Below are 22035 nucleotides of genomic sequence, written 5' to 3'. Positions count from 1 at the left end.
GGCATCCATTTCACATGTATGTTGTGGTTTTTTATTTATTTTTCTTTACAGGCTGTAATAGAAGTGTCAAAAAAGTACCTTCCCAGCCTAGCATCAGGCTACTCTAGTCCGAAACTCACCCTGCATGTCGGAGATGGTTTTGAGTTCATGAAACAGAACCAGGACGCCTTTGATGTGATCATCACAGACTCCTCAGATCCTGTGGGTAAGATTGCAAATACATCCGTCCACTTCAGTGTCTGAGGGGAGGTAGAAAATCTTTTGCAATTCAGAGACTCCTCTCACTCCTGCTGCTTACATTGTTGTGGTCCTGTTACCCAAATATTGGACCCTCTATTGTCTTATTACATTACACCACAGCAATATTTCACCCCTCATTTGTGGCCATACCTTTATTTCCTCCCACCACGAAAAACATAATGTCTTTTATTGCATGTCTTGCCCTTACATTTCCCACCTTTATTCAAGCTCTGCTGGTGCCTTATGAGATATGTATCCAGTGCATTGGTACTCAAGCGTTTCAAGTTATGGCAGTATTTGGTGTGATTATGTTGACCTGAATGCCACAAATCCATAGCGCAATATGTTTTTGGCTCACCTAACGCACATTTCATGTGAAAATTACACAAAAGTGGCACCTGGGTTCACAAAAGATTACATTGTGCTGTTTGGGGCAGGAAAACTAAGCATGTCCGTTTATTGAAGAAAAGTAAAGAAACTGGCTTATTGTTACCTATTTGTGCAACTGTGTTAGTCATTAGAGGATGTAGCCTTAGGGCTAGAGCGGTCGACCTGGAAACTGGGGAACCGGGTTCGAGTCTCAGCAATGACGCTCAACATCCTGTGATTCTGGCCAAATCACGTAATCTCCCCGTGCCTAACAAAAAAATATTGTGTCCATCTGTCACAAAACTGGTGCTCATGTAAAGCGCTCTAATACCTGATATCTTCAGGTCTAGTTCGTGCTATATAAAACTCCAAAAAAAAAAAATAATAATAATCTGTTATGAAGATCTGGGAGAAGGGAATGTAACAGACTCAAAAATGCATTTTAGACTTAAACTTAGTTACATATTACATACTGTCGCTGCCACTCCTCTCACCCATCACAAGGCCTGGGTTGATGCAGAATTACCCTCCATTCTGAACGGGGGTGCATTCTTGGTGTCCCACAGATTAAATTTCAATCAGAGAATAGCAAAATGAATGAAGAAACACCAGCGGGCTAGATGAGTCTTAAGTTCAATGCAGTGTTCAGTGCGCTGCTGAGAAAAACATCACAAGGAAGGGCGGCAGATCATTACCAAGCCAAACAGACATTTGTTTCGACAGCATACACCTATTACATGCACCATCAACCAGAAAGCATGCATGATGAAAAGTACAATATGACTGTCTGAAACTGGCATGGTACTTTTGTTGGTTGCCGATCACCTTCACAGAGTGTCATTGGAGAGAAGTCTTCAATCGAAGCCGAAACAAACGTTTGAGAAAAGGAAGTCGCGCTTTCCAAATCTAAGCCTTGGAGTATGCATATCCGATAAATATACAACAGCCGGAAGGTGTTAAACAGTGGTTATATATTAAAAAAAAGTCTTCAATAATGTGTAAGCACTTGATGTGTCCTCTGTTCCACAGGTCCAGCTGAGAGCCTCTTCAAAGAATCTTACTATCAGCTGATGAAGACTGCCCTCAGGGAGGACGGCATCCTATGCTGCCAGGGTGAGGTGCCTGTTCTGTCCCAGGAGACATAGAATTGTATTTGTATTCTCAGGAGGGCAATGGTGGCTGTGGTTTGTGTCCTCAAAGTAGAGCTAATATTCTCCATGTCCCCTCTAGGTTTCCTAGCCTTTTGGAGAGGGGTTGAAGGGGTAAGAAGAGAGGTACTGTGGCTTGGTTTATTCTTTATTGACTACAGGGTGAATGGTACTGAGGTCTCAGTCAGTGTTTTCAAGTTCTATTTGTTGGCATTTTTTCTTTGGTTGAAACATGTGGTCCTCATTATCTAGAATATGTCTTAAGTATTTTATATGGTACTGGTGGTATTGTTAATCAGTTCCATCTATTCAATGAAATATGTTTTGCGAAGTGCTGTTCTCTACAGCTAGTCCGTGACGTAGGAGGTCCTTTGTGTTCAGAAGGTGTTCACTGGTTAAGTTTGAGGCTGAGAATATTCTTTATTGAGTTGAGAAGATGTGGTGTACACCTTACAAGATATGGTTTGGAATGTCCTTCCTTGGATTAAATGGAAGTGGCACTCTGATTCCACTTAGTAGGAAGTTTTGCCCTGCATGCAGAAGGTATGGTTCTTGGGCTTCTCTCTTCATACTTTGAATCTTTTTTACGGGTTGTAAAAGGTGTGTTTTCGAGGTTCCAGCCTGTGGCTTGCAAGGCCTTTTGCTTTGAAAGTCGTTCTCAGGTCCTGGTCCAATACTGGAAAGCTTTCTCTGGGGTATAGGAGATGTGAATCTCTTGTTCCAGCTTATTACTAGAAAACCTTCTTCAAGGATGTATGGGGCTTAAATCTTCCTTCAAATCCTCCTGTTCCTCTTGCAGGAGAATGCCAGTGGTTGCACCTGGACCTTATTAAGGAGATGCATCACTTCTGCAAGTCTCTCTTTCCAGTAGTGGGATACGCCTACTGCACCATCCCCACCTATCCCAGTGGACAGATTGGCTTCATGCTGTGCAGTAAGAACCCGGTGAGTATTTCACAGGCCCGGACCACCTTCACTGGAGCTGGCAGGGTTCTTGCATCGACATTTTATATCACCCACTGTTCACAGGCTGTTGTGCACTGCAGTGTTGAGAGGAGGGGGAGATGAGGAGGGTTTTGTAGTATCTTGTTTGCTTCAATCGAACACTGCCAAAGCAATTGCTTAGCTCATCCAAGGATGGAATTAGTTTAATAATAATAAGCATTCATGGCTGACGTTTGCTGTCTGACTGACTGATTAGATTATTCTACAACTAACCTGGCTACATTATTTCCACATTTGAGGCTGCAGATGCTGCATCAATCGCAATAGAGAAGTCGGAAGTCTTGTGTTTGTACGGTTATTGACCAAAATTAAGATGGCAATCCTGGACATTTCAAGAAATGTCAATGTATATATCCCATGATGTTAGAGGCTAACAGTATCTTACTCGAAACCTTTTTGTTGGAGGCACCAGTTGGCTGTAACCTTGCGAACGGTGCCGACAAACGTTTACGGTCATCATGTGCTTCAAGATACTCTGTAAAAACTCATAGAAGAGCCCACTCTGAGTTCAGTGAAGGTAAATGCTACATCTGTTCCCATGTGTTTGACTCACTGAAAGATCCCATGGAACATGAAGCCTAAAGGAATGGATAAGCTTAACAGATCCATGTAAAGCAGAAAGTAGCCTCCTACTTGTTGAATGTGGGTGTGCCTAATTTAAGACAAGGAGTGGTTAAGGAAGCGTAAGCAGAGGATACCTAAGAAAGTATCTGTCATCTGCGTATGCCCTTCACGTCCTATGCATTGTGTGATTCGAACTGCAGGAGTTTGCTTAGCCCAGGTTGCTCTGCAGGAGTTTTCACTAGAATTTGCACCACGTACACAAGGTTCTTGAGTTTCCCTTTGATTTGGATGTTTTATTTAACAATATATCTTTATGAGGTGTGCAATCAGAAGATTTGTAATTTTGAAACCATAGGAGACAAAATGTAAGTACCTAAAAAGATAGTGATCAGTTCAAATAGAATATTTAGATGTTTCTTTGTTTTATATCACTGTAATAATTTGAATAAATGTCTGTGCTTTTACCCCGTACAAAAACAACTCATTGGTTTGTTTAGAGAGCCTCCTTTGCACCCCTCCAGTCCTGTCTTCTAATAGCTCAGACTCCAGCACTTTTCAACCTGGACCAATTCACAGAACCAGAACTCTGCTTCAAAAAAAGTGCTGGAGTTTCTGTCTAGTATTTTATGTTTCCAACCTTTATCGTATACTTGACCATTTTTTTGCCATTTTGTGTGGATTTTATTTTGTAAAAATTGTATTTTTATTTTCTGTCTAGAATACGAATTTCCAAGTGCCAGTGCAGGAGCTTTCCCAGGAGCAGGTGGAAGGAAGGAAGCTCCGGTATTACAATTCCGATGTCCATCGGGCCTCGTTTGTTCTCCCAGAGTTTGCACGGAAGGTAGGAGGACTGGCATAATTCCAGGAACATTTGATGACATGTTAATAAAAAAGGTTCTTCTCTGAGCTGGTGAGGAGGGAGGGCACTTGACTTTAGCCTCAGAAGTGGTATATGAAACGTTTGTTTTTAAAAGGGCGAACGTGAGGAAATAAGCTAGCCTGATTTATTTAATTTAATAATTTTATATTTAAAAGGTCCGTATCCTTTTATTTCTCCATCATAGAAAATTTAGAGCTAACCGCAGCAAACCTCGTATTGAAGCAAGATGTTGTTAGCTCTCAGTAAATGTGATGGTTGGTGCAAGTTTTAATAAGCAATAGGCAAAGTCTCCTGCAGAGTCTGGCTGAAGAGTTTCCTTTGCAGAGGAGGAATATGTAGAAGGACTTTTACGCTCTCATTTAGGTAGTATGTAAGGGTAAGTCATCTTACTTGGAAAACATGATTGGCAAAATTAAATAATTCAACAAAATTGAACATTGCAAGGCTGTAATAAAAAGGCCCCGCGTGTCTAATTTGAAAGAGAACCTTTTAATAAACGATCCCATGCAAACAAGAACTTGATTGGAATACTTATACTTTTTCTTGAGAATGAAACAGTACCCTTTCAATTTAGCTTAAAGACATTTTAAAAATGTGGTTCTAGGGATGCTACCTTTTATCCCTGAAGCCGTAAGGGATTCTCATCAGCTGGACAGCAGTTGATAATTGTTTGTAGCCTTTTTTATATCTGCAAAGGCAATTTCAGCAAGCATTCTGAAAGCCAGTAGATCTGGGTTTTTTTGTGCTAACGCATGCTGCATTAGCACATGAGAGTGACACACAAGGGAGGGAGCTGACCGGAACAGACAGAGGGCAGTGACAACTGTAAAATAGCCCTTCATGCTGTTTAATGCAAGCACTGGAGTGGAGATGGGAGGATACACCCAAATAGCCTTAGGTAGGAAATGTTGAATTTTTCACAGGGTTGAGCCAGCAGGTGAATGACCAGGTCTCAAGCCTGTTTGACAGCTACATGTTGAAACCCACACTTAAAATTGATATTAATTGGAACTATTTTAGGTTATTTAATAACCATACCATTACTGAATCATTCTACTTATGAACCTGTTCTTTGAAAACTTTACTAAAACTAATCTAAAGCATGCTGAATTAGTAAAGGATCGGCACATTTGGGACGTGGCCAAGCCGCCGACCGCAATGGCCGCGTAGGCTTGCAGCTCCACCGCTCTCCCTTTAGAAAATGTCCTCCCTGGTGTCCTTGGCGGTGCTGCTGTGTACGGCCGTGCTGTAGGAAGAGGTGGAGGGGTTGCCAGCTCGGCAACTGCGGAATGCGGGTGCAGTGCGGTTCGGCACTGAAGAGATATGAGCGGGCGTGACGCGGCCTACCATCCTGCCTGAAACCGGGGGACAAGAGTGAGCTGGGCCGGTGTGTCAGGTCAAGGTCAACGGAGGCTGTGATGCGTTTTGGCAGCGCGACGCTGACGGGGTGAGTGATTGCGGTGGGGGCCCACAGAGAGACCCATTAATCTAATTAAATGCTCCCGCAGACGTTCCCTGGATGCCCCGTGGCGACAGGGGCCTCGGGTGAGCCTGGGGACCGGCCATTGGGCCGAGCGCTGCGGGACTCACGCAGTGCCCCCCCTGCGTCTGCGGCCTCTGATGTGCCGGCACTATGGCCCCCTCCCTCCCCATATTGATAAATGACGGCAGGTCCTTGGAGAAACCGGGGCCTGGATGCCCCTAAAGAAAAGATTCCCTATGGTGATTGAAGTCGGGCACGCCTGGTGTCCCGGGTGAGCGGCGAGCAGCTCAGTGATCTTGGATTGGGAGGGAGGGGGGCAAGCCAAACCGAGACCCATTTTGTGTGTGAAAAAGGCTGCTTTATTGAAACAGGTGCATATTACAAAATAACCAACTGGCAACTGCCTTACAAAACTAAAGCCTCGCTGTACATCAAATAGCTGATCCCTGATCCCCCCCCCCGCCCCCACGATCCCCTCAAAAGTTCCCCCACCATGGCATTAAAATAACAACAGCATTACACAGTATTGCAGTTGAAACTTTTCCCCCCAATGACACCCCGTTCCCTACCTGCCTTCCTGCAACTAACAAACGTCTATCCTGAAACTTCGACTACATGCCTACCCTTTTCCTGCTCACAAACTTCCAATACATAACGAAAAACCTGTGCCAGCCCTGGCCAACTTTTTAAAACCCCGCCAGCCAGGAAAAAGGGGGGTGACGGCCACTACTGCCTAGCCCCCTTTTTTCTTCCCCCCGTCCTATAGGCCTCTTACTTTCTAGGGTGGCTCGCAACATTTAACGTTCTGGCAAACACCTCCCTAATTTCCAACAAATAAAGGTCCATCCCCAGCCTTGACAAGTGGACCCTGTCTCCTCCCAAAAATTTCACTGCATCAAAACGAATGTCACTGTGCACAATTCTACCAAAACTCAATTCCCTGCAAAAACGAGACATCTCTGTATTAAGCTTCTTCCTGGCTCTGTCCACTGCTCCTGGATTAACTACCCCCGCCAGACCGGGCGGGGCACAACGCAGTCCATAGCACAAAACATCCTGACCACTGTTGCTTAATAAGTGCTAAGTCCCTCTTCATGTGTGCCCTCAGGACTATGCCCTTCTCTTTTCACATATCGTGTCCACCCAAATGTACGACCAAAATGTCCAGACACCAACCCCCAACTAGCAGACCGTTAAGACACAGAATCTGCTCCTTCCAAAACATTCTCCCTTTTCCTTTCCATAACACTTTAAACAGTTTATTATTAAAACCAAGATTCTGTCCAAAATAACTTTCTCGTGCTTGTACCTACGCCCACTTCACAAAGGAGTGTCCCACAACCCAGATTGACATTTCCAACGAAAGGGGGGCCAGCCACCGAACCTGAAACGAGAAACATTGCGTGAACTTGTGCATTGTAACAACTGCGCTAAATTCCTTATCCCTGCTGCGCAAGTATCCCTTATAACAATCTGAGGATCACCGCCCCAAGCGCATGATATCACCCTGTCCCCACCCTCCATTGCTTGCCTCAGATCCTGCCCTAATCCAGAAAGAGTGTGTCCCCAATACCTGCACCGTGTATGCCCAATTCCTTCAGTGCCTTCCTCAGCACCGCTAGCAGTTGGAAGGCTGTAACTCTTTTTTCCCATTCGCATGCACAAAAACCGAGTCCCCGATATCCTTGGATGCTGCTCGCCAGTGAAGCCCCATCTATAAGGGCAAGTAAGCTTAGACAATGGAGCCTGCAACAACACCCGTTTTCCCTTGCCCTTCTGATCCCTTTTGGACTTTTTTAGCCATATATGTATACCAGCATCGCGCAAGACCACATCTTCCCACCCGATCCCCCCCACCCCTTCTGTCCCCTAACAACTCAGACACTCTAAAGGCACCAAAAAAATCCACCATCAATGTGGAAAACAGGCATGACTCAAAGGCGTCGGTGCAAATCCTAGGCAAATTCTGTATTACGCTGCTCAGCAAGTGCCATGACAAGGGTCTCCTGACTGTATTCAGCTGGCCACGCTCACTGGCCCACCCTTCCAGCATCCTTGAGCCCAATTCACCCGCTGAAGGCATGTAATCCCAGAGCAATTTACCCATGAATGCAATTCCTGCTAATTTCCTTGCAATTGACACCCTGGGTAAGCCTTTTCCAATCATATCCAGGATAAACTGAATCACATCGTCCATCCGCTGTAACTCATTCGAGCGCCGCTGGGCACCTGACAGCAAAACTGCTTCCATGCTAGATTATAGGCTATCCTAGTAGACTTAGCCAGTGATCCTACCACCAGTTGTAGCATCTTGTGTTGCCTACGTACCACAACTGCTGCGGCATGGGCATCGGGGTATTGTTGGCGTCCTTGGCCAACCCACAGAATCTCCCCCCCAGCGAACGCGAAAAAGCATTTGCTATGTCATTGTCCACACCTGGGACGTGCAGTGCTCCAAACGCTATATCATGACGCAAACAACCTAGGACAAAACCCTCAGCAACTGTAACACTTGTTCGTCCCTTGCTGACTGACTGTTCACAATCTCTACAACTGCCCTACTATCAACTCTAAAAGTCACCTTCCTATGCGCAAGCTGACTACCTCATAGTGTCACTGCCACAACTAAGGAGAAGAACTCCAGAAATGCAATGGACCTACCCCCTTCCTTCCATTCTGTCGGCCACTGCTCGGCACACCACTTCCCCTGCCAGTAGAGGCCAAAACCTTTGGTGCCTGCAGCATCTGAAAATATCTGCACATCCCAAATGAGATCGCCCTCCCGTGCCAGTGTAATGCCATTGAAAATTTGCAGAAAAACTTGTCACATTCTCAAATCTTCTTTTACGCCTGCAGAGAAAGGCCCATGATGATGAGGCAATCTGTTACCCGCTGATGCCCTCACTAGCCTCCTGCTAAAAGTTCTCCCTACTCTCACTACCCTACGTGCAAAAATGAGATGCCCTAGCAAGGCCTCTTTGACCATTACTTTTTCCTGTGCCAGCATGGCGTTAAGCAATTCCAGCATTTTATCCCTTTTATCACCCGGCAACCGGGCTTGCATTTTTATGGAGTCCATCTCAATTCCAAGAAAAGACAGTGCCGTGCTGGGGCCCATCGTCTTTTCGTGTGCCAAAATGGCACTCCCAAATCCTCCGTCAGCTCTTTGAAGTTTTCCAGGGCCTCCTGGCACTCTGTGGAGCAAGAGGTTCCAACAAAGAAAAAAACATCCAAGTAATGGGTCGCTAATATGTGCCCCGTCTTGTTTTAAAACAACCACTGCAGAAAGGTGCTAAAACACTCAAACAATGCCCATCGGTAATGCCTTGTCCACATACCATTTACCATTGAAATGGATACACAGAACATCCCAATCATCTGGATGGACTGGAGCAACCGGAAAGCCGATTTTATGTTGCATTTGGCCTTTCCGCCGGTGCGCCCGCCGTCACTACCAGTGACATGGTCACATCAACTGACAAGTATAAAACAGTAGCTTCCTTTTCATCAAGAAAATCATTCACCGAACACCCTTCTGGCCATGATAAATGCTAAATAAGCCTGAATTGTCCGAGATCTTTCTTGGGCACCACCCCAATTGGTGACCCAATCAAGTTGTCCAGAGGCCAAAATGGGAAAGGGCCCGCCATTCTCTCTTTCCTCACCTCTTTGTCTAATTTCTCTACCAAAGCCTGTGTCTAGGCGCTGCATACCCCAAATGAAAACCCCACTTTGAACCTTTCCCTTAGATCTTCTGAAGCCTTCTGGCCGTCACAACTCTGTAAGGCTGCCTCCAATTCATCTGCTTTAACGGGCGTATGAGCCTTTTGTCCCCGAAAACCCTTAGCTCCCATTGACCCCGAAAAATGCTGCTACTGCTGTCCCCCTGTGATGCCCCCCCCCCGCTGCTACTGCTGCCCCCCTTGCTGAAAACCCTTCCTACCCCCAAAACAGTTGATCAAGGGATGTTTCCCCTCTGAATTTTGAGCACTCATGGCAAAATCTGCAAAATATGCATGTGCACCGCCCTTTATTGAAATCCCAGCAGGCCCCCCATGCCCCTGGAAGCCCCAATCATGTGCTGCCATAATCCGTGTCAAGTTCCCCCCCCCCCCATTTTTGCCTCCGTATCCCAGGCCATACGGGCCCTGAATTCCTCATCGAATTATGCCCATGCATAACCCCCCTGTAATCTGCGCTTTGCGAATGACCTCCACATACTTGAATACTGCTACGCAGTGTTCCGGGAATTTCTCCCCGTAAACACCAACATAAATCAGGAAAGCTACTGTCCAGTTCTCTATGGTCAGAGGAACCCTTGGCCGCTTAGCCAGCTCGCAATGCTCTTCTTTAGACCCTTCTTATGCGTGCACTTCCCTGTGCAATAATTTCAGCATTTCAACTTATTCACCTTTGCGTATGCGCTCTTTAGTCGCCAGCATCAAATGTGCCCCCAATGGCAGAGTCACTCCCATATAAGGGAGTCTCTTAATCTACAACTCTTTACTTTCAAGCTTATCTTTATTATCTCCGCTGGTTTCTTCCCTTATCGGATTTCGCTGCGCCGTTGCTAATCACTGGCTTGGCCGGATCCTTCTTACCTTCCTCCTCGGTACCCACCCCTATGTCTAAAACATACTTGCCCTTGCGCAACCTACCCTCTTTCCCCCCGAAATCCCCTCTCCTCTCGTCCCCATGGAGTCCATTACCAGCCCCTCCCTCTTTCCATATGTTTTACCTGGCTCTAAGGAGGGTGCCCGTGTTGCTGCAGTCTGCCTTGCCAGTGGCTCCGTGGTCGATCCCAACTTGGTTAGCCTTGCCGTAGGCTCTGACTCTCCTCTGGAAACCTGAAAAACACTCTGAGAGGCATTACTCTTATCCCTCCCCACCCCATCTAAATCATCTCTAAGCACGCCTTCCTCAAGGCTCTCCTCATCGAAATCTAATTCCGCACCCTCTGGTAAACCGCTGAGTCCTTTGACTGCGTTCTCCTGCTGGTTTTCCGTCCTGCAGATAGCTGAGGTCCATCAGGTGTTGGGGCCAGTGAGACCGCTCGGGCCTACATGTGCTGGCCGCGCCGGGATCACCCGATGCTAACTGGTACGCCGCGCGAGGCTCCACCCTCCCTTCTCCTTGGCGCCAGTAAGCCGCACCCAGCTCTGCCAAGTCCGCACCCGGATGCGAGTCCTCGCCCTGCAATATGATTGGTCTGGTGTGCCGGGCTTCTGATACTCATCCCCGGTCTTCCTTCTCCTTTTCCTATTTAAGCCCAAAATCTTCTCTGCCCACTGACGCCCTACCTTAAACAAATCACCTACTTCCCTGTCACTCAACGCCCCCCCTCCTCCCCTCATTCCATTCCAGCCCAGCCATGTCTAACCCTGTCTGGTCCTGGTCAAGGCCTGTCCCCTGAGCCCCCCCACCAAGCTTTCTGCTGCCAACGCCTTCGCCCCCCTTGCCCCCTCTTCTCAAATTAAACCTTTGCCCTCCAAACCAACTGACCCTCCCTGTGCAAGATGTGCATCCACTTGACCCACTCTACTAATGGCCCTCACCTCCTCATTCCATATCTAGCTCTTCCCAGGCATTGCTACTGCCCGGCCGTCTCCCAATCCCCCGGGATCCCCTCCTCTTCCCCCAACATCCATTTGAGCCCTGGCCTTGCCCAAACTCCCTCTACCTTCCGCCTCTCTCCACTCCCCAAACCCAAGTTCCCCTTCTAAATCCCTCTGGCCCTCACCCTGCCTAACCCAACTGGTATACCCCCTTTACTTCCCAAAACCGCCCTTGCACACTCTCGCCGGAGCCTCGAAATGTGCACAAGGCTCCGGCGCGTCTGGGGAGAAAGGGGCCGCTCTTCAGGCCTTAGAGCGGCCCCTAAAATTCACCGCTTTTCTTCTCGCCTGCCTAGGGGACGTGCAGGCCGAGACGGCGTCTGCCACCCCCTCCAAAAGCACGCCCAGGAGGGCGTGAAAGCTCCGCAGCTGAAGGGATCAATACATCAAAGGGGGCTTGCCTCACTCAGCAGGCGCACCACCTCCAAGACCTTATAATCCCGCATAATTATGCCTAACTCGCTAAACACAGCTAATTAAACAGCCACGAAAACAGCTAACTAAACACTTAAGAAAACTATTACTAGCTACCGAGCTGCCAGCCACCAGGTCACCAAAACCTAAAATGGTGGCTGGCAAATCCCCTCATAGGATTATATAAGCATATGGGTACTTGGGCTATAATTGGGCTACAATTGAGCTACACCCCGAAAAACCCCAAACCATAAAATGGCCGATCCGGCCAGCCCAGACCCCTCCCAAACTGCCCGGGAGGCAGACCTCACTACGTTCGGCTGCCCCCCAAGACCCCCTTTGACTGTGAGCATATCAACCCCTTCCCACTGGTAGCCGCAGAGACAGCGGGATGTACACGCTGGGCTTGATGTAAGGTACACAGCAATGTGAAGTTAACCAGTGTGCCAAGTGTACCACAACAATTTTGTAACTGCATATTATCCACTGCGCCACACACGACTTCATGGATAACAATGGTGTGTGGAACTGCCCTGTGACTTAAGTTTGCCCTAGATGGGTGCGTTGTCGTTGCAGAGTGCTCCTGAGAAAAACTGGCACCACGAGACTGATCATTACGAAGCATTGGATGTTGGCATGGGTCGTAAGGACCCCAAGCAAACTACCCTGTCCTTCAAAACACCTGTAACCAACATGACTATGCAGCATGTCAGCATGGCGGAAAGTGGAGTGTCGCACACGGCGGAAAGTGGAGTGTCGCACACAGCGGAAGTGGCGGGCCCAGATACCATGCTGTTAGAACTTCGGGCAGGCTTCAGGGCGCTAGACACTCGCTTTGACGTTCTGGATAAGAGGCTGGAGTCCATGGGTGCTAGACTCAATCAACATGACTGGCGCCTAAACATGACTGATGGCAGAATTTCCGACTTAAAAGATGGCCCCGCAAAGACCACCAAAAAGTTTGACAGAATGGAGAAGCTTCTTAAAGTAGTCGCCATCAAAAATGAAGATTTGGAGGCGAGGGGGTGGCGCAACAACGTTTGAATAGTGGGGGTGCCCGAAACCACCAATACTGGGCGGCTGGACCGTTTTGTGGAAGCACTCTTCACGGATCTTTTTGGTGGGCGGTGGCCCGCCAAGACCAATCATAGCCCGCCTGCTGAACTTCAGGGACACTGCTCTACGGATGGCACGTGAAAAGGGACAACTGGCTTGGCAGGGGTCCTCCATCTCCATGTATCCAGATTTCACTGCGATGGTGCAGGAAGCGCACCGCAAGTACGCAGGGTTAAAGGCGAATCTCCGGAAATTGGGACTTCGGTATGGAATGTTATACCCCGCAAGGTTGAATGTTGATGTTGATGTTGATGGTCGAACGCGAATCTTTGACTCTCCCCATGATGCTCAGGAGTTTTGCCCAAAATACTCCAAATCAGACAGACAGCGTGGATCACCATCCTCACAGCAGTCGCAGGACATACCGGATTCCGGAGCCAGTGCTGATCTTTTTACCGGCAGTTAACTGACGCTAATATCAGCTTTCACCTATTAATGTGCTAGTGACTGTGGGAATGTTTGCGGGGCAAGTTAGGTCTCCTTCTTGTTTTTGCTTAGTTTCGTGGGTTTGCCACCTGGGACGAAGCATACCTATATAGTCAGACACACATGTGCCAAGAACATGGCGAAGCAACGTAGCGTTGTCACCCCCTAGTGCGGATGCACCTGTTTGATTTGATGCAATATCATAATGGTTTTATTTGACCACCTTGCTTGCATTTGTTTTCAACTATTGTTCCATGGAGATGGGTTTTCCCCCTAAAGTTGGGTAAAGGGGATAGGTAGTGGGAGGGGGGACATGGGGTGTGTGGGCAGAAGTACATAACATGGTTTATTTGCAATTTGCAATTACAGTATAGACATAAGCACCTGGGTCTTGTCAGGTTGAATAGGCAGGAAGTAGGTTATGGCTAACAGGGTGCTGGCAGAAGCCAATATTGTAATAATTTCCTGAAATGTTGGAGGCCTAAATAATGCTCGTAAATGTAAACAAGTGACCAACTATTTGCAACGACACCAGGTGGACATTGCTTTCATACAAGAAACACATTTAGAATAATCTGTTAAGACACCCCTGGCATCAAACTGGGGGACACACAGGTATTTTGCCGGATATAGCTTGTACGCTCATGGAGTTGCAATATTGATACATAGGCGGGTACCGTTCCAGGAAATGGAGGTAAGCTAGGATCCTGGTGGGCGTTTCCTGCTGGTTAAGGGATGTATGTTCGAGCACTCTGTATTGTTTGTTAACATATATGCACCGAATGTTGATGGCCCCGACTTCTTTGACACTGTTCACACCAACATAGAACGTATGGGGGCATATTACATATATTTTGGTGGGGATTTTAACCTATTGCTTGACCCGCTGCGAGATAGCACAGCACACACGATAGATACCAAGCCCAGGTCTAGGCGCTCAGTACTAGACGCCATGGGCAGGTTTGGTTTAGTGGATGCCTGGAGATTTCACTGTATGGACGGGCAGGTTTGGTTTAGTGGATGCCTGGAGATTTCACTGTATGGACCGAGATGGTTACACTCCCTATTCTGCGCCCCACGACACTTGGACACGCCTGGATTATTAGTGTCTTTCTGAAGGGGTGGCGCTGTGGATAGATACTGTTAGTCACTTCTCGTGGACACTGTCTGACCATGCTCTAGTTATGGTCAAGTTGAAAGTCCCCAGGTCTAGGGGGGGGTAGAGCTTCCATGAAGGTTCCCTGATATGGCACTAAGAGACACCGTTTTTAAGATTCAACTTGGGGAGGCGGTGACAGAACACTTCTCTTTGAACGAGGGATCAGTGGATTCCAAGGCTGTACTATGGGAAGCCTTTAAGGCGTACATAAGAGGGTTCTGTATATCCAAAAGTGCTGGGGTACTTGGAGATCTACGATGAACATTGGAAAAAATAGAAGGGCAGCTAATGGACTCAGATCGTATTAAGGCAACTACTGTAGCCCCCCCCGTTCCCCCCCCCTCGATTTGCAGCGCCGTGCAATGCTATTGACTGGATTTCGGGAAGCGGCAGAGCGTGTAGCCCACTACCTCGGAAAGTATGCAGTTGCCAGACAGTACGGGGAGAGAGAGAGCGGTCAGGTAGAACCTTCGCTAGATTAATGCAACAGTCTAGTAGACCAACTTACATAGCGGAACTAGTAGACCATGGGGGGGGCGCGTATAACTGGCAATTTGGAAATCCTTTAGGAGGTGCTTAGGTACTACACCACATTATACTCTTCTCTGGAGCCCTGGGTGGCCTGCGGACTATAATGAGTATCTGGATGAGATAGCGCTGTTGTGGATGAAAAAGGCGCATCAGGAGTTCCTGGCTGAGCCCTTCTCGGAAGATGAAATTAGTGAGGCTATTGATGCGCTGGATGGCTCTAAGGCACCCGAGGTTGAGGGATTTACAGGGTGTTACTATAAGAAATATAAGGCTATAATTGTACCTCATTGATATGTATCAATAGGCAGTGGAGGCAGAGGTGCTTCGGCTCACTCTAAGGGAGGCAGTCATAACTTTGCAGCCAAAGCCTGGGAAGGATACGCGGTATTGCAGTTCGTACCGGCCATTGTCGCTTCTAAACTTTGACAATAAGATTTTAGCCAGGATATTGGCAACTCGGCTTGCACTTATTGAGAAATTGATTTCGCCGGCACAATCTGGCTTCATTCCCCATAAGTCTACAGCACTTAACCTCTGTACCTTGTTTGCCACACTACATAGAATAGCACCCACGGTTCCAGCAGCCGCTGTACTGCTCGATGCGGAAAATGCTTTTGATTCACTTGAATGGCTCTTTTTCTATGCTACATTTGTTGCAGGGATTCTGCACATATACAGAACTATGCGCAGGAAACCAGGACCTTAGTGTGTATTGGTGTACCAAAATACCCACCTCTGTGGCCAGAACCCCAAGATGATCTGGGGTGCCAGAGCGATACCTGGCGGTGGTTAAATTATTGTATACATTACCCACGGCGCGCATCCGTCTCAATGGAACACTGACTGATGAGTTTAGAATCACTGGGGGTACACAACAGGGGTGCCCACTCTCTCCACTGTTGCTCATGATTGCACTTCACCAGTTGGTGTGGCATTTGCAGGATAAACACAGCCATCGGCGGCTTCAATTTAATACAGGACCCCTGCTCATTACACTCTATACCGACGACATCATCTTGTATGTGAGACACCCAGATGATAATTTGACGCCACTCCTTTGAGAAGTGACAAGGTATGACCCCCTGTCAGGTTTGCATATCAACTGGGAAAAATCAGAAGTCTTCCCTCTGATGGCAGCGCCCTGTGACAGAATAGTGGAGTATCCACTGACAAGGTGCGATGAGTCTGTGAAATACTTTGGAGTTTTTCTTCATAGGGAGAAAGATCGTATTCTGCTGTTGAACTGTGGTGTGGTAATGGAAAAATTAGGGCGTAACGTAGAGCGTTGGCGGTCTTTGCCCTTATCAATGGCTGGTAGAATAGCTATAATAAAGATGGTGGTCCTTCCAAAATGCCTGTACCTTTTCCAAAATATTCCTATCCCATTGTATAATAATTTTTATTTTTTCAGAACTTCGTACGCTGTTGTTACGACTAGTGTGGGGGGGGAGGGAACTCCGCATGAGCTGGGACACGCTAATGCGCCCATATGAGAAGCGTGGGTTTGGGGTTCCGAATTTTTGGGTTTATTACCTGGTAGCACAGGCCAGCTTCGCCCGACAATGGTATCACGTCGATGTTAGGATCCCATACCACAGACCGGAAGCAGATCTTGCGCTGCCAGCGCCATTAAATACCTTACTTCCGGTTGGGTTTCCACGAGACCCACACGATATTCAAACATTATCCACGACTAGCTGGGCATGGCACAAACTGAAAACGTTGACGGATCCTATGTACTATACTCACCCGCATTGCCGTTAGCAGGGAATGGCTGGATCCCTATATTGCAGGAAGGTTTAGTGAAGCGTACACTGGCCAAATTTAATTTAGTGACATTTGGTGACCTTTTCCCCAAGGGTCACGTTTTCTTGCGCACGGAGGATCCCGGTTTTCAGTGATGCCATAGTAATGGACAATTTTGTGTTGCCCAGAATAAAGAGGGCACTGCGTGCAAATATGTTCAGTTACCCATTAGAACCACCAGACTTTCCAATATTGACTGGGGTTATTAAGGATGAGGATGGTAGTCATCTCATGGCAAGAATGTACAAGGCAGTGGTTGCTATGCTTCCTGGCCGGGATGCCGGGGTGAGGGCGGCATGGGAACGTGACCATGGACATCCAATCACGGACACACAGTGGGGCCGGTGCTGCACTCAAATACGCCGTGCCTCCCCCAATCATCGGCATAAGCAGTTACATTTTAAATTTCTGTGGAGAGCGTATATGACTCCTAGTAAAATGCATCACATAGATCCCACTCGTCCGCACGCATGTCTGAGATGTGGCTCCCCAGAAGCCGATTTCGCACACATTATATGGACTTGTGCCAAGATAGAGGGCTATTGGCGGGCAGTCTTTGTAGAAATATCCCGTATGGTCGAGATGGAGGTTGCACCCACACCCTTTATGGCATTACTCGGGTATATATAACCTCCCCAAGTCCAAACGACGATTCGTCGCAATTGCACTCCTCATGGCTAAGCGTGAAATTGCCATTAACTGGGGTGGTAAGCTTGCCCCTACGTTACAGACATGGCTACAGAGCATGACATATTGCAACACTAATAGTGATACATACGCTTAACTGCAACCACCGGCAGCTAGGCCACTAGACATTTGGCAACCATTTCAAGACTACCTATTGATGACACGTGAGGTGACGGATACCGCAACACAGCCCCAACACAATTATACAGTGTCCTCCGTATAGCTGCCTGAGAACTGTGGTCTGGATGCAAAATACTCTTGTTCGTGTGATTTGTGTATGCACACAAAGTATGTGTAATTTCGTAAAACAACTTTCATTTATCCCCAACTTTGTTCTCAAATCAATCTCTCGTTCCTAAATTAAGCGTTTTTAAGACCCATCAGAGCATGATCTTAAGAAGGCATGGTGAAGTAACTTGCAGTGCTTGGACATACCTCGCTCAGTGCTCTAGAGAGGCGCTGTGCTCTTGTCTCAGATAGGTAATGGAGCTGGGCGTGGTGAAAGATGGAGTCTTATTATACCCCCCTATCAGTGGAGACTCCCTCGCTTGCCTTTATGTGGATCTCTGACGCCAGAAGCATCACATCAGCCAATTACGCAATCGCCAATTCCCACCAGCCAGTGGTTTTAGCTCCATCTCTGCTATGGCCACTTGCTGCTGGAGAAGCACTTTGAAGTGAAAAGATAAATGCAGCCTTTTTAAGTACAGTTCTTCCGGGTCAAATGATAGCCTCTCAGATTACTTTTTTCCCTTCAAACTTTGTTTTTTGGTAATCGAACTCTGGGACTTGTCGATTTTTTTTTATTTTTTTTTGTCAGAACAAAGGGTAGTCATTTAGGCTGGATAAATATGCATCATCTCTTTTCTCTCCACCAGTCAGAGCAGTGCTGGTGCGGCTCTTTTGACACTCCTGCAAACTAGAGTCTGATGTGGAAGTGCAGCCTGCTATTTGAGGTCTCGCCGGACCCAACACTGCATGGGTTTGTCACTGCCTTTCCTATTTGTTTGGTGGGTAATTATGCTGGCGGAGGGCCTAATCCTTTCTAAGCAGGGATCTACCTGGCCCTGTATCCCCAGTTCCCTTGATTCCATGTACCCGCGTTCCACCTTCGGTTCCCAAAGGGCCGGTTCTCATTCTCCCTGTTGGAGTGTTTGGTCTGGTTTTGTTTATTTTTTAGGGTTCTTGCTCTCGTACCATTCAGTATTCCTCTTGATCTCACTCGCCTCACTCTTACTCCTCTATGATAAAAAAACAGGAAGTTAGGGGGCCAGTTAATCTGTGCTGTTCACAGGATGGGGTTTGGTGAGCTATGTGGTGGTAGTTTGGGTTAATTTGGTGTGCTGGAGGGCTTACTGCCCCTGTTTTTGCTCTTTCCTTTAATTGCTGCAGTTGCAGGGGGTATCGTATTGTAAGTCCCTTCCCTGGGTATTTACCTCATGAGGCTGTACAACGCTCCGTTGAGCAGCTAGGCTGTAAATATCCCATATCGCTGTAAGTCTTACGCTATGGTTGATATTTTTGCGGTCACTACTATCCTGACGTGGTCTCGCTTGAAGGGGGTCCATATTAGAAACATGCATGCCTGGGAACTGACAGTTGTGCTTTTATGCAGAATTTAGAAACTATTCCTGTGGTATACCTGCTAACTGAATGTACACATTTGTATGGCTGATGTAAGGATTACTCTAGTATTAAAGCCTAAATTGCATTTGTAATATTGTGCATCTGCTGAATTATACTTCAAGGCATTTCCTTTTCTCACATGTTTTCTCCCTGTTCTCTTGGGTTTTCTCTCTTCAGGCGCTCAGCGATGTGTGAGGAGAAGACTGGACAAGCGCCTTCCCAGGGAACAGACTTTCAGTGCTTTTATGAATAATCATGGTTTTTAAAAGAAAACATACAACTTGCTGATGCTCATGGACTTCTCTGAGAGAAGAACTGATGCTCTCCGAACCGGCCACCATCCTTGTGTGATACCGGTCCACCTAATGACTAAGGCGTCCAGGATGTGAACTGCAATATTGCAGGTCTGTTAGGGGTATATGGTGGTGCATCATCAGGGAAATCAGCTAGGGACTCTGAAACTCTGTCCTGTTTCTTCGTCTTTCTTTGTTCGTATCTAGCCTGTCCTTTCTGTAAAACAAAAAAAACTGCCAAATGTAGTTAGCCTGTTGGTACCACTCCGACTTTAAAGGAGCTTTAAGTCTGGCCTCTGAGTCCCTAAAATCATGAATTGGAACCAAAGGATGGAGGCTAATTCTTCTCCCAATGCCTCTCTCTGTTTATCTATTTTCAATGCACAGGTGTCCACACCAGGTCTTGGTCTGCCAAATTTCACCCCCTGTCACCCCTTCCTATTAGACATTCATAACAAGTTGCTTGTTTTCCCACTACATTTCAGTCTCATTCACTTCCTTTCAGTGTACTCTGATATTTATAATATGTCCCACATGCTTTCAATTTAGTCCTTCTGTCTGTCCTGATCTCCTATTTACAGACCTCACACACAGAGCACTGAGTCACCCCAGTGCTTTGTCTCTCTCACCCCTGCCCTCTTCATCCAGCCCCCTCACCCAAAACCTGCGCACCTGGAAGTCACTTGGATAAGGTGTACACAATATAAATGTCCTATGTTTCCCCCACCCCCTCTCACCTCCTGTTAACCACCAGTACATGCACACCTGGAGGAAACCTATCCACGTAAAAATGTTTCACCAACTCTTTACCATGAAGAAAATGCAGATACAACACTTCTGATCATTCAACTGTATTTGATGTCTGTTATTTCAGTGGGGAGTCATCCCAGCTTAGCCAAAAGCAAAAGGCTTTTGCGTAAATCCCAATGCAAAACCTCCTACTTATCTGGAGCGTGATTCCAGTTTAATGGAATGATGGTCCCTTGGGTGAGATTTGCATGATCATAGCCCTTGAGGAAGATGCATTTTTCTGTTAAGTAACTATGTTCCATTCATGTGAGATAACTCTCTTCTCTCCACCACCTCATCCTTCACCTTTCAAGATGAGTGTGCCAAGCATCTGAGGCAAGACTTTAACTCTGGGCTCTCCTCTGATATCCCTCTTTACTAGACAATGCCTTCACTCCAAAATATACCTCTCGGTCCCCCTTGGGGTGACCTCTTTAGATCAAGACACGGCCCCTGTCTCCTCTCTCTTTGGTTGTGGGGTGGCTTACTGCGAGAAGGGAATGCAGATGTTTCTTCAGCACCGGGTCGGTCTTCATCTGAGCAGTGACACATACCTCTTGGTGAATGTACATGTATAATACTGCTGTGTCTTATTAAAATACTATGCTGTGTGTGGGAGCAACTCTTTCTGAAAGCCTGTTGTTTTTCTGATATTTGTTGTTTTGTTTATCACCTCACTTAGTTCATGCCTGTTTACAAATCATAGGTTGGGAACCAGAGTGTGAGGCAATTTAGAAGATTGAGGGTGTTCTAGAGCAGCCTTTATTGTGGGCAGGAATGGGTGCACTAGAGCAGAGTATGAGTAGGAATTCATGCTGTTCATTAGTCACTTTGTGGGCAGTATTAGAATGTGCTAGATGGAGCCGGTTGGTGCAGGTGTAAGGTGTTTTAGAGCTGGGTTTGGGGATTGTTGGAGTGTGCTATATCGGCTTTCAACGTGGGAAAGGGATGAATGTTACATTTCTTTCATCAGAGAGGAGTGAGGATAACTAGAGCAGCTTTGATCACACAGGAATTGAGGTTTCATAGGGTGGGCTTCAGGTGTGAAATGAGTGAGTTGTGTCAGAGGCAGGTGTGGGTGATATGTGCTTGAGACTTTAGAGTCCCTCACGGACGGTGGTGAGGCATGCTAATCATGGTCCTTGATGTTGTCCGAGTGTGGTGTACTAATGCAACACATAGGGAGGAGGGAGGTATGCTAGAGCGCTGCCATGTTTGAGCAGGGGTGAGTGTTGCTCGAGCTAGGAGAATGCATGGAGAAGTGTTGTTGTAGAACTGACCTCAGCGTAGATGGTATAGAAAAGAGCTAGAGTGGCGCTTTTGTACAGGCCAGATAGCATCTCTGTTCTTGGCAGTGTAGTTTATGCTATGGCAGCCTTCAAGTATGAGCGGGAGTGAGATGTGCTACAGCTGGGTATGGGCAGGTGTGAGGTGTGATACAGTGTGTATGTGCAGGAGTGTGATGTGCTTTAACAGGTGTGGGCATGAGCGTTCCTCAATGTGGGAACAGGTGAGATGTGCAAGAGCAGTCCTCTGAGTGATGTTTCGTTACTTTTAACTGTTTGCTATAATCTTACCTGCATCACTGTGTTTTGTCAATGTAATTATGGATATAACATAGAATCACGAAATTAAAGGACCTTAATTGAAAGTTATTGTGTCTTTTGTTCTAATCAGCACTTGCCAAGCATGAGATTATATCCTGTGAGATAATGCTATTGCCACAATCTGCTATAACTGTGACGCCATATTGTTCGTATTTGGAGTTTTATTCAGACACATGCACCCAGCCACTCCAAATCTCCTCTTTGCTGGTGCCAGGCATTCCATCCTTCATGTTTGATGCAAGCTGCGGCCATATGATACACATTAGGACGTCTGAAG

At 47.0% G+C, this 22035-nt stretch overlaps 1 protein-coding gene across 3 annotated transcripts in view; it reads left to right on the top strand.

Annotated features, from left to right (window-relative positions):
• The window catches only part of SRM (spermidine synthase), a 109720-nt gene extending 87918 nt beyond the window's left edge, over positions 1–21802 (top strand). The window contains exons 4-9 of one of the 3 annotated variants that reach the window (XR_014962868.1): positions 52–205; positions 1639–1722; positions 1840–1883; positions 2557–2702; positions 4045–4167; positions 19247–21802. Coding sequence is in view for 2 of the 3 variants with exons in the window: in XM_085609867.1 (XP_085465993.1) it covers positions 52–205; positions 1639–1722; positions 2557–2702; positions 4045–4167; positions 19247–19264 (525 nt within the window). In the remaining variant the exon portion in view is untranslated. Of the gene's footprint in view, positions 1–51; positions 206–1638; positions 1723–1839; positions 1884–2556; positions 2703–4044; positions 4186–19246 lie in introns of those variants that run through there. The other 2 variants (XM_085609867.1, XM_085609868.1) reach the window with 2 other exon arrangements.
• The last annotated feature ends 233 nt before the right edge of the window (positions 21803–22035 follow it).

The sequence above is a fragment of the Triturus cristatus genome, chromosome 1_2, assembly GCF_964204655.1.
Source record: "Triturus cristatus chromosome 1_2, aTriCri1.1, whole genome shotgun sequence".
NCBI lineage: Eukaryota > Metazoa > Chordata > Amphibia > Caudata > Salamandridae > Triturus > Triturus cristatus.
Note: the sequence above shows the minus strand (reverse complement) of the source record. Positions and strands in the feature narration are given on the sequence as shown.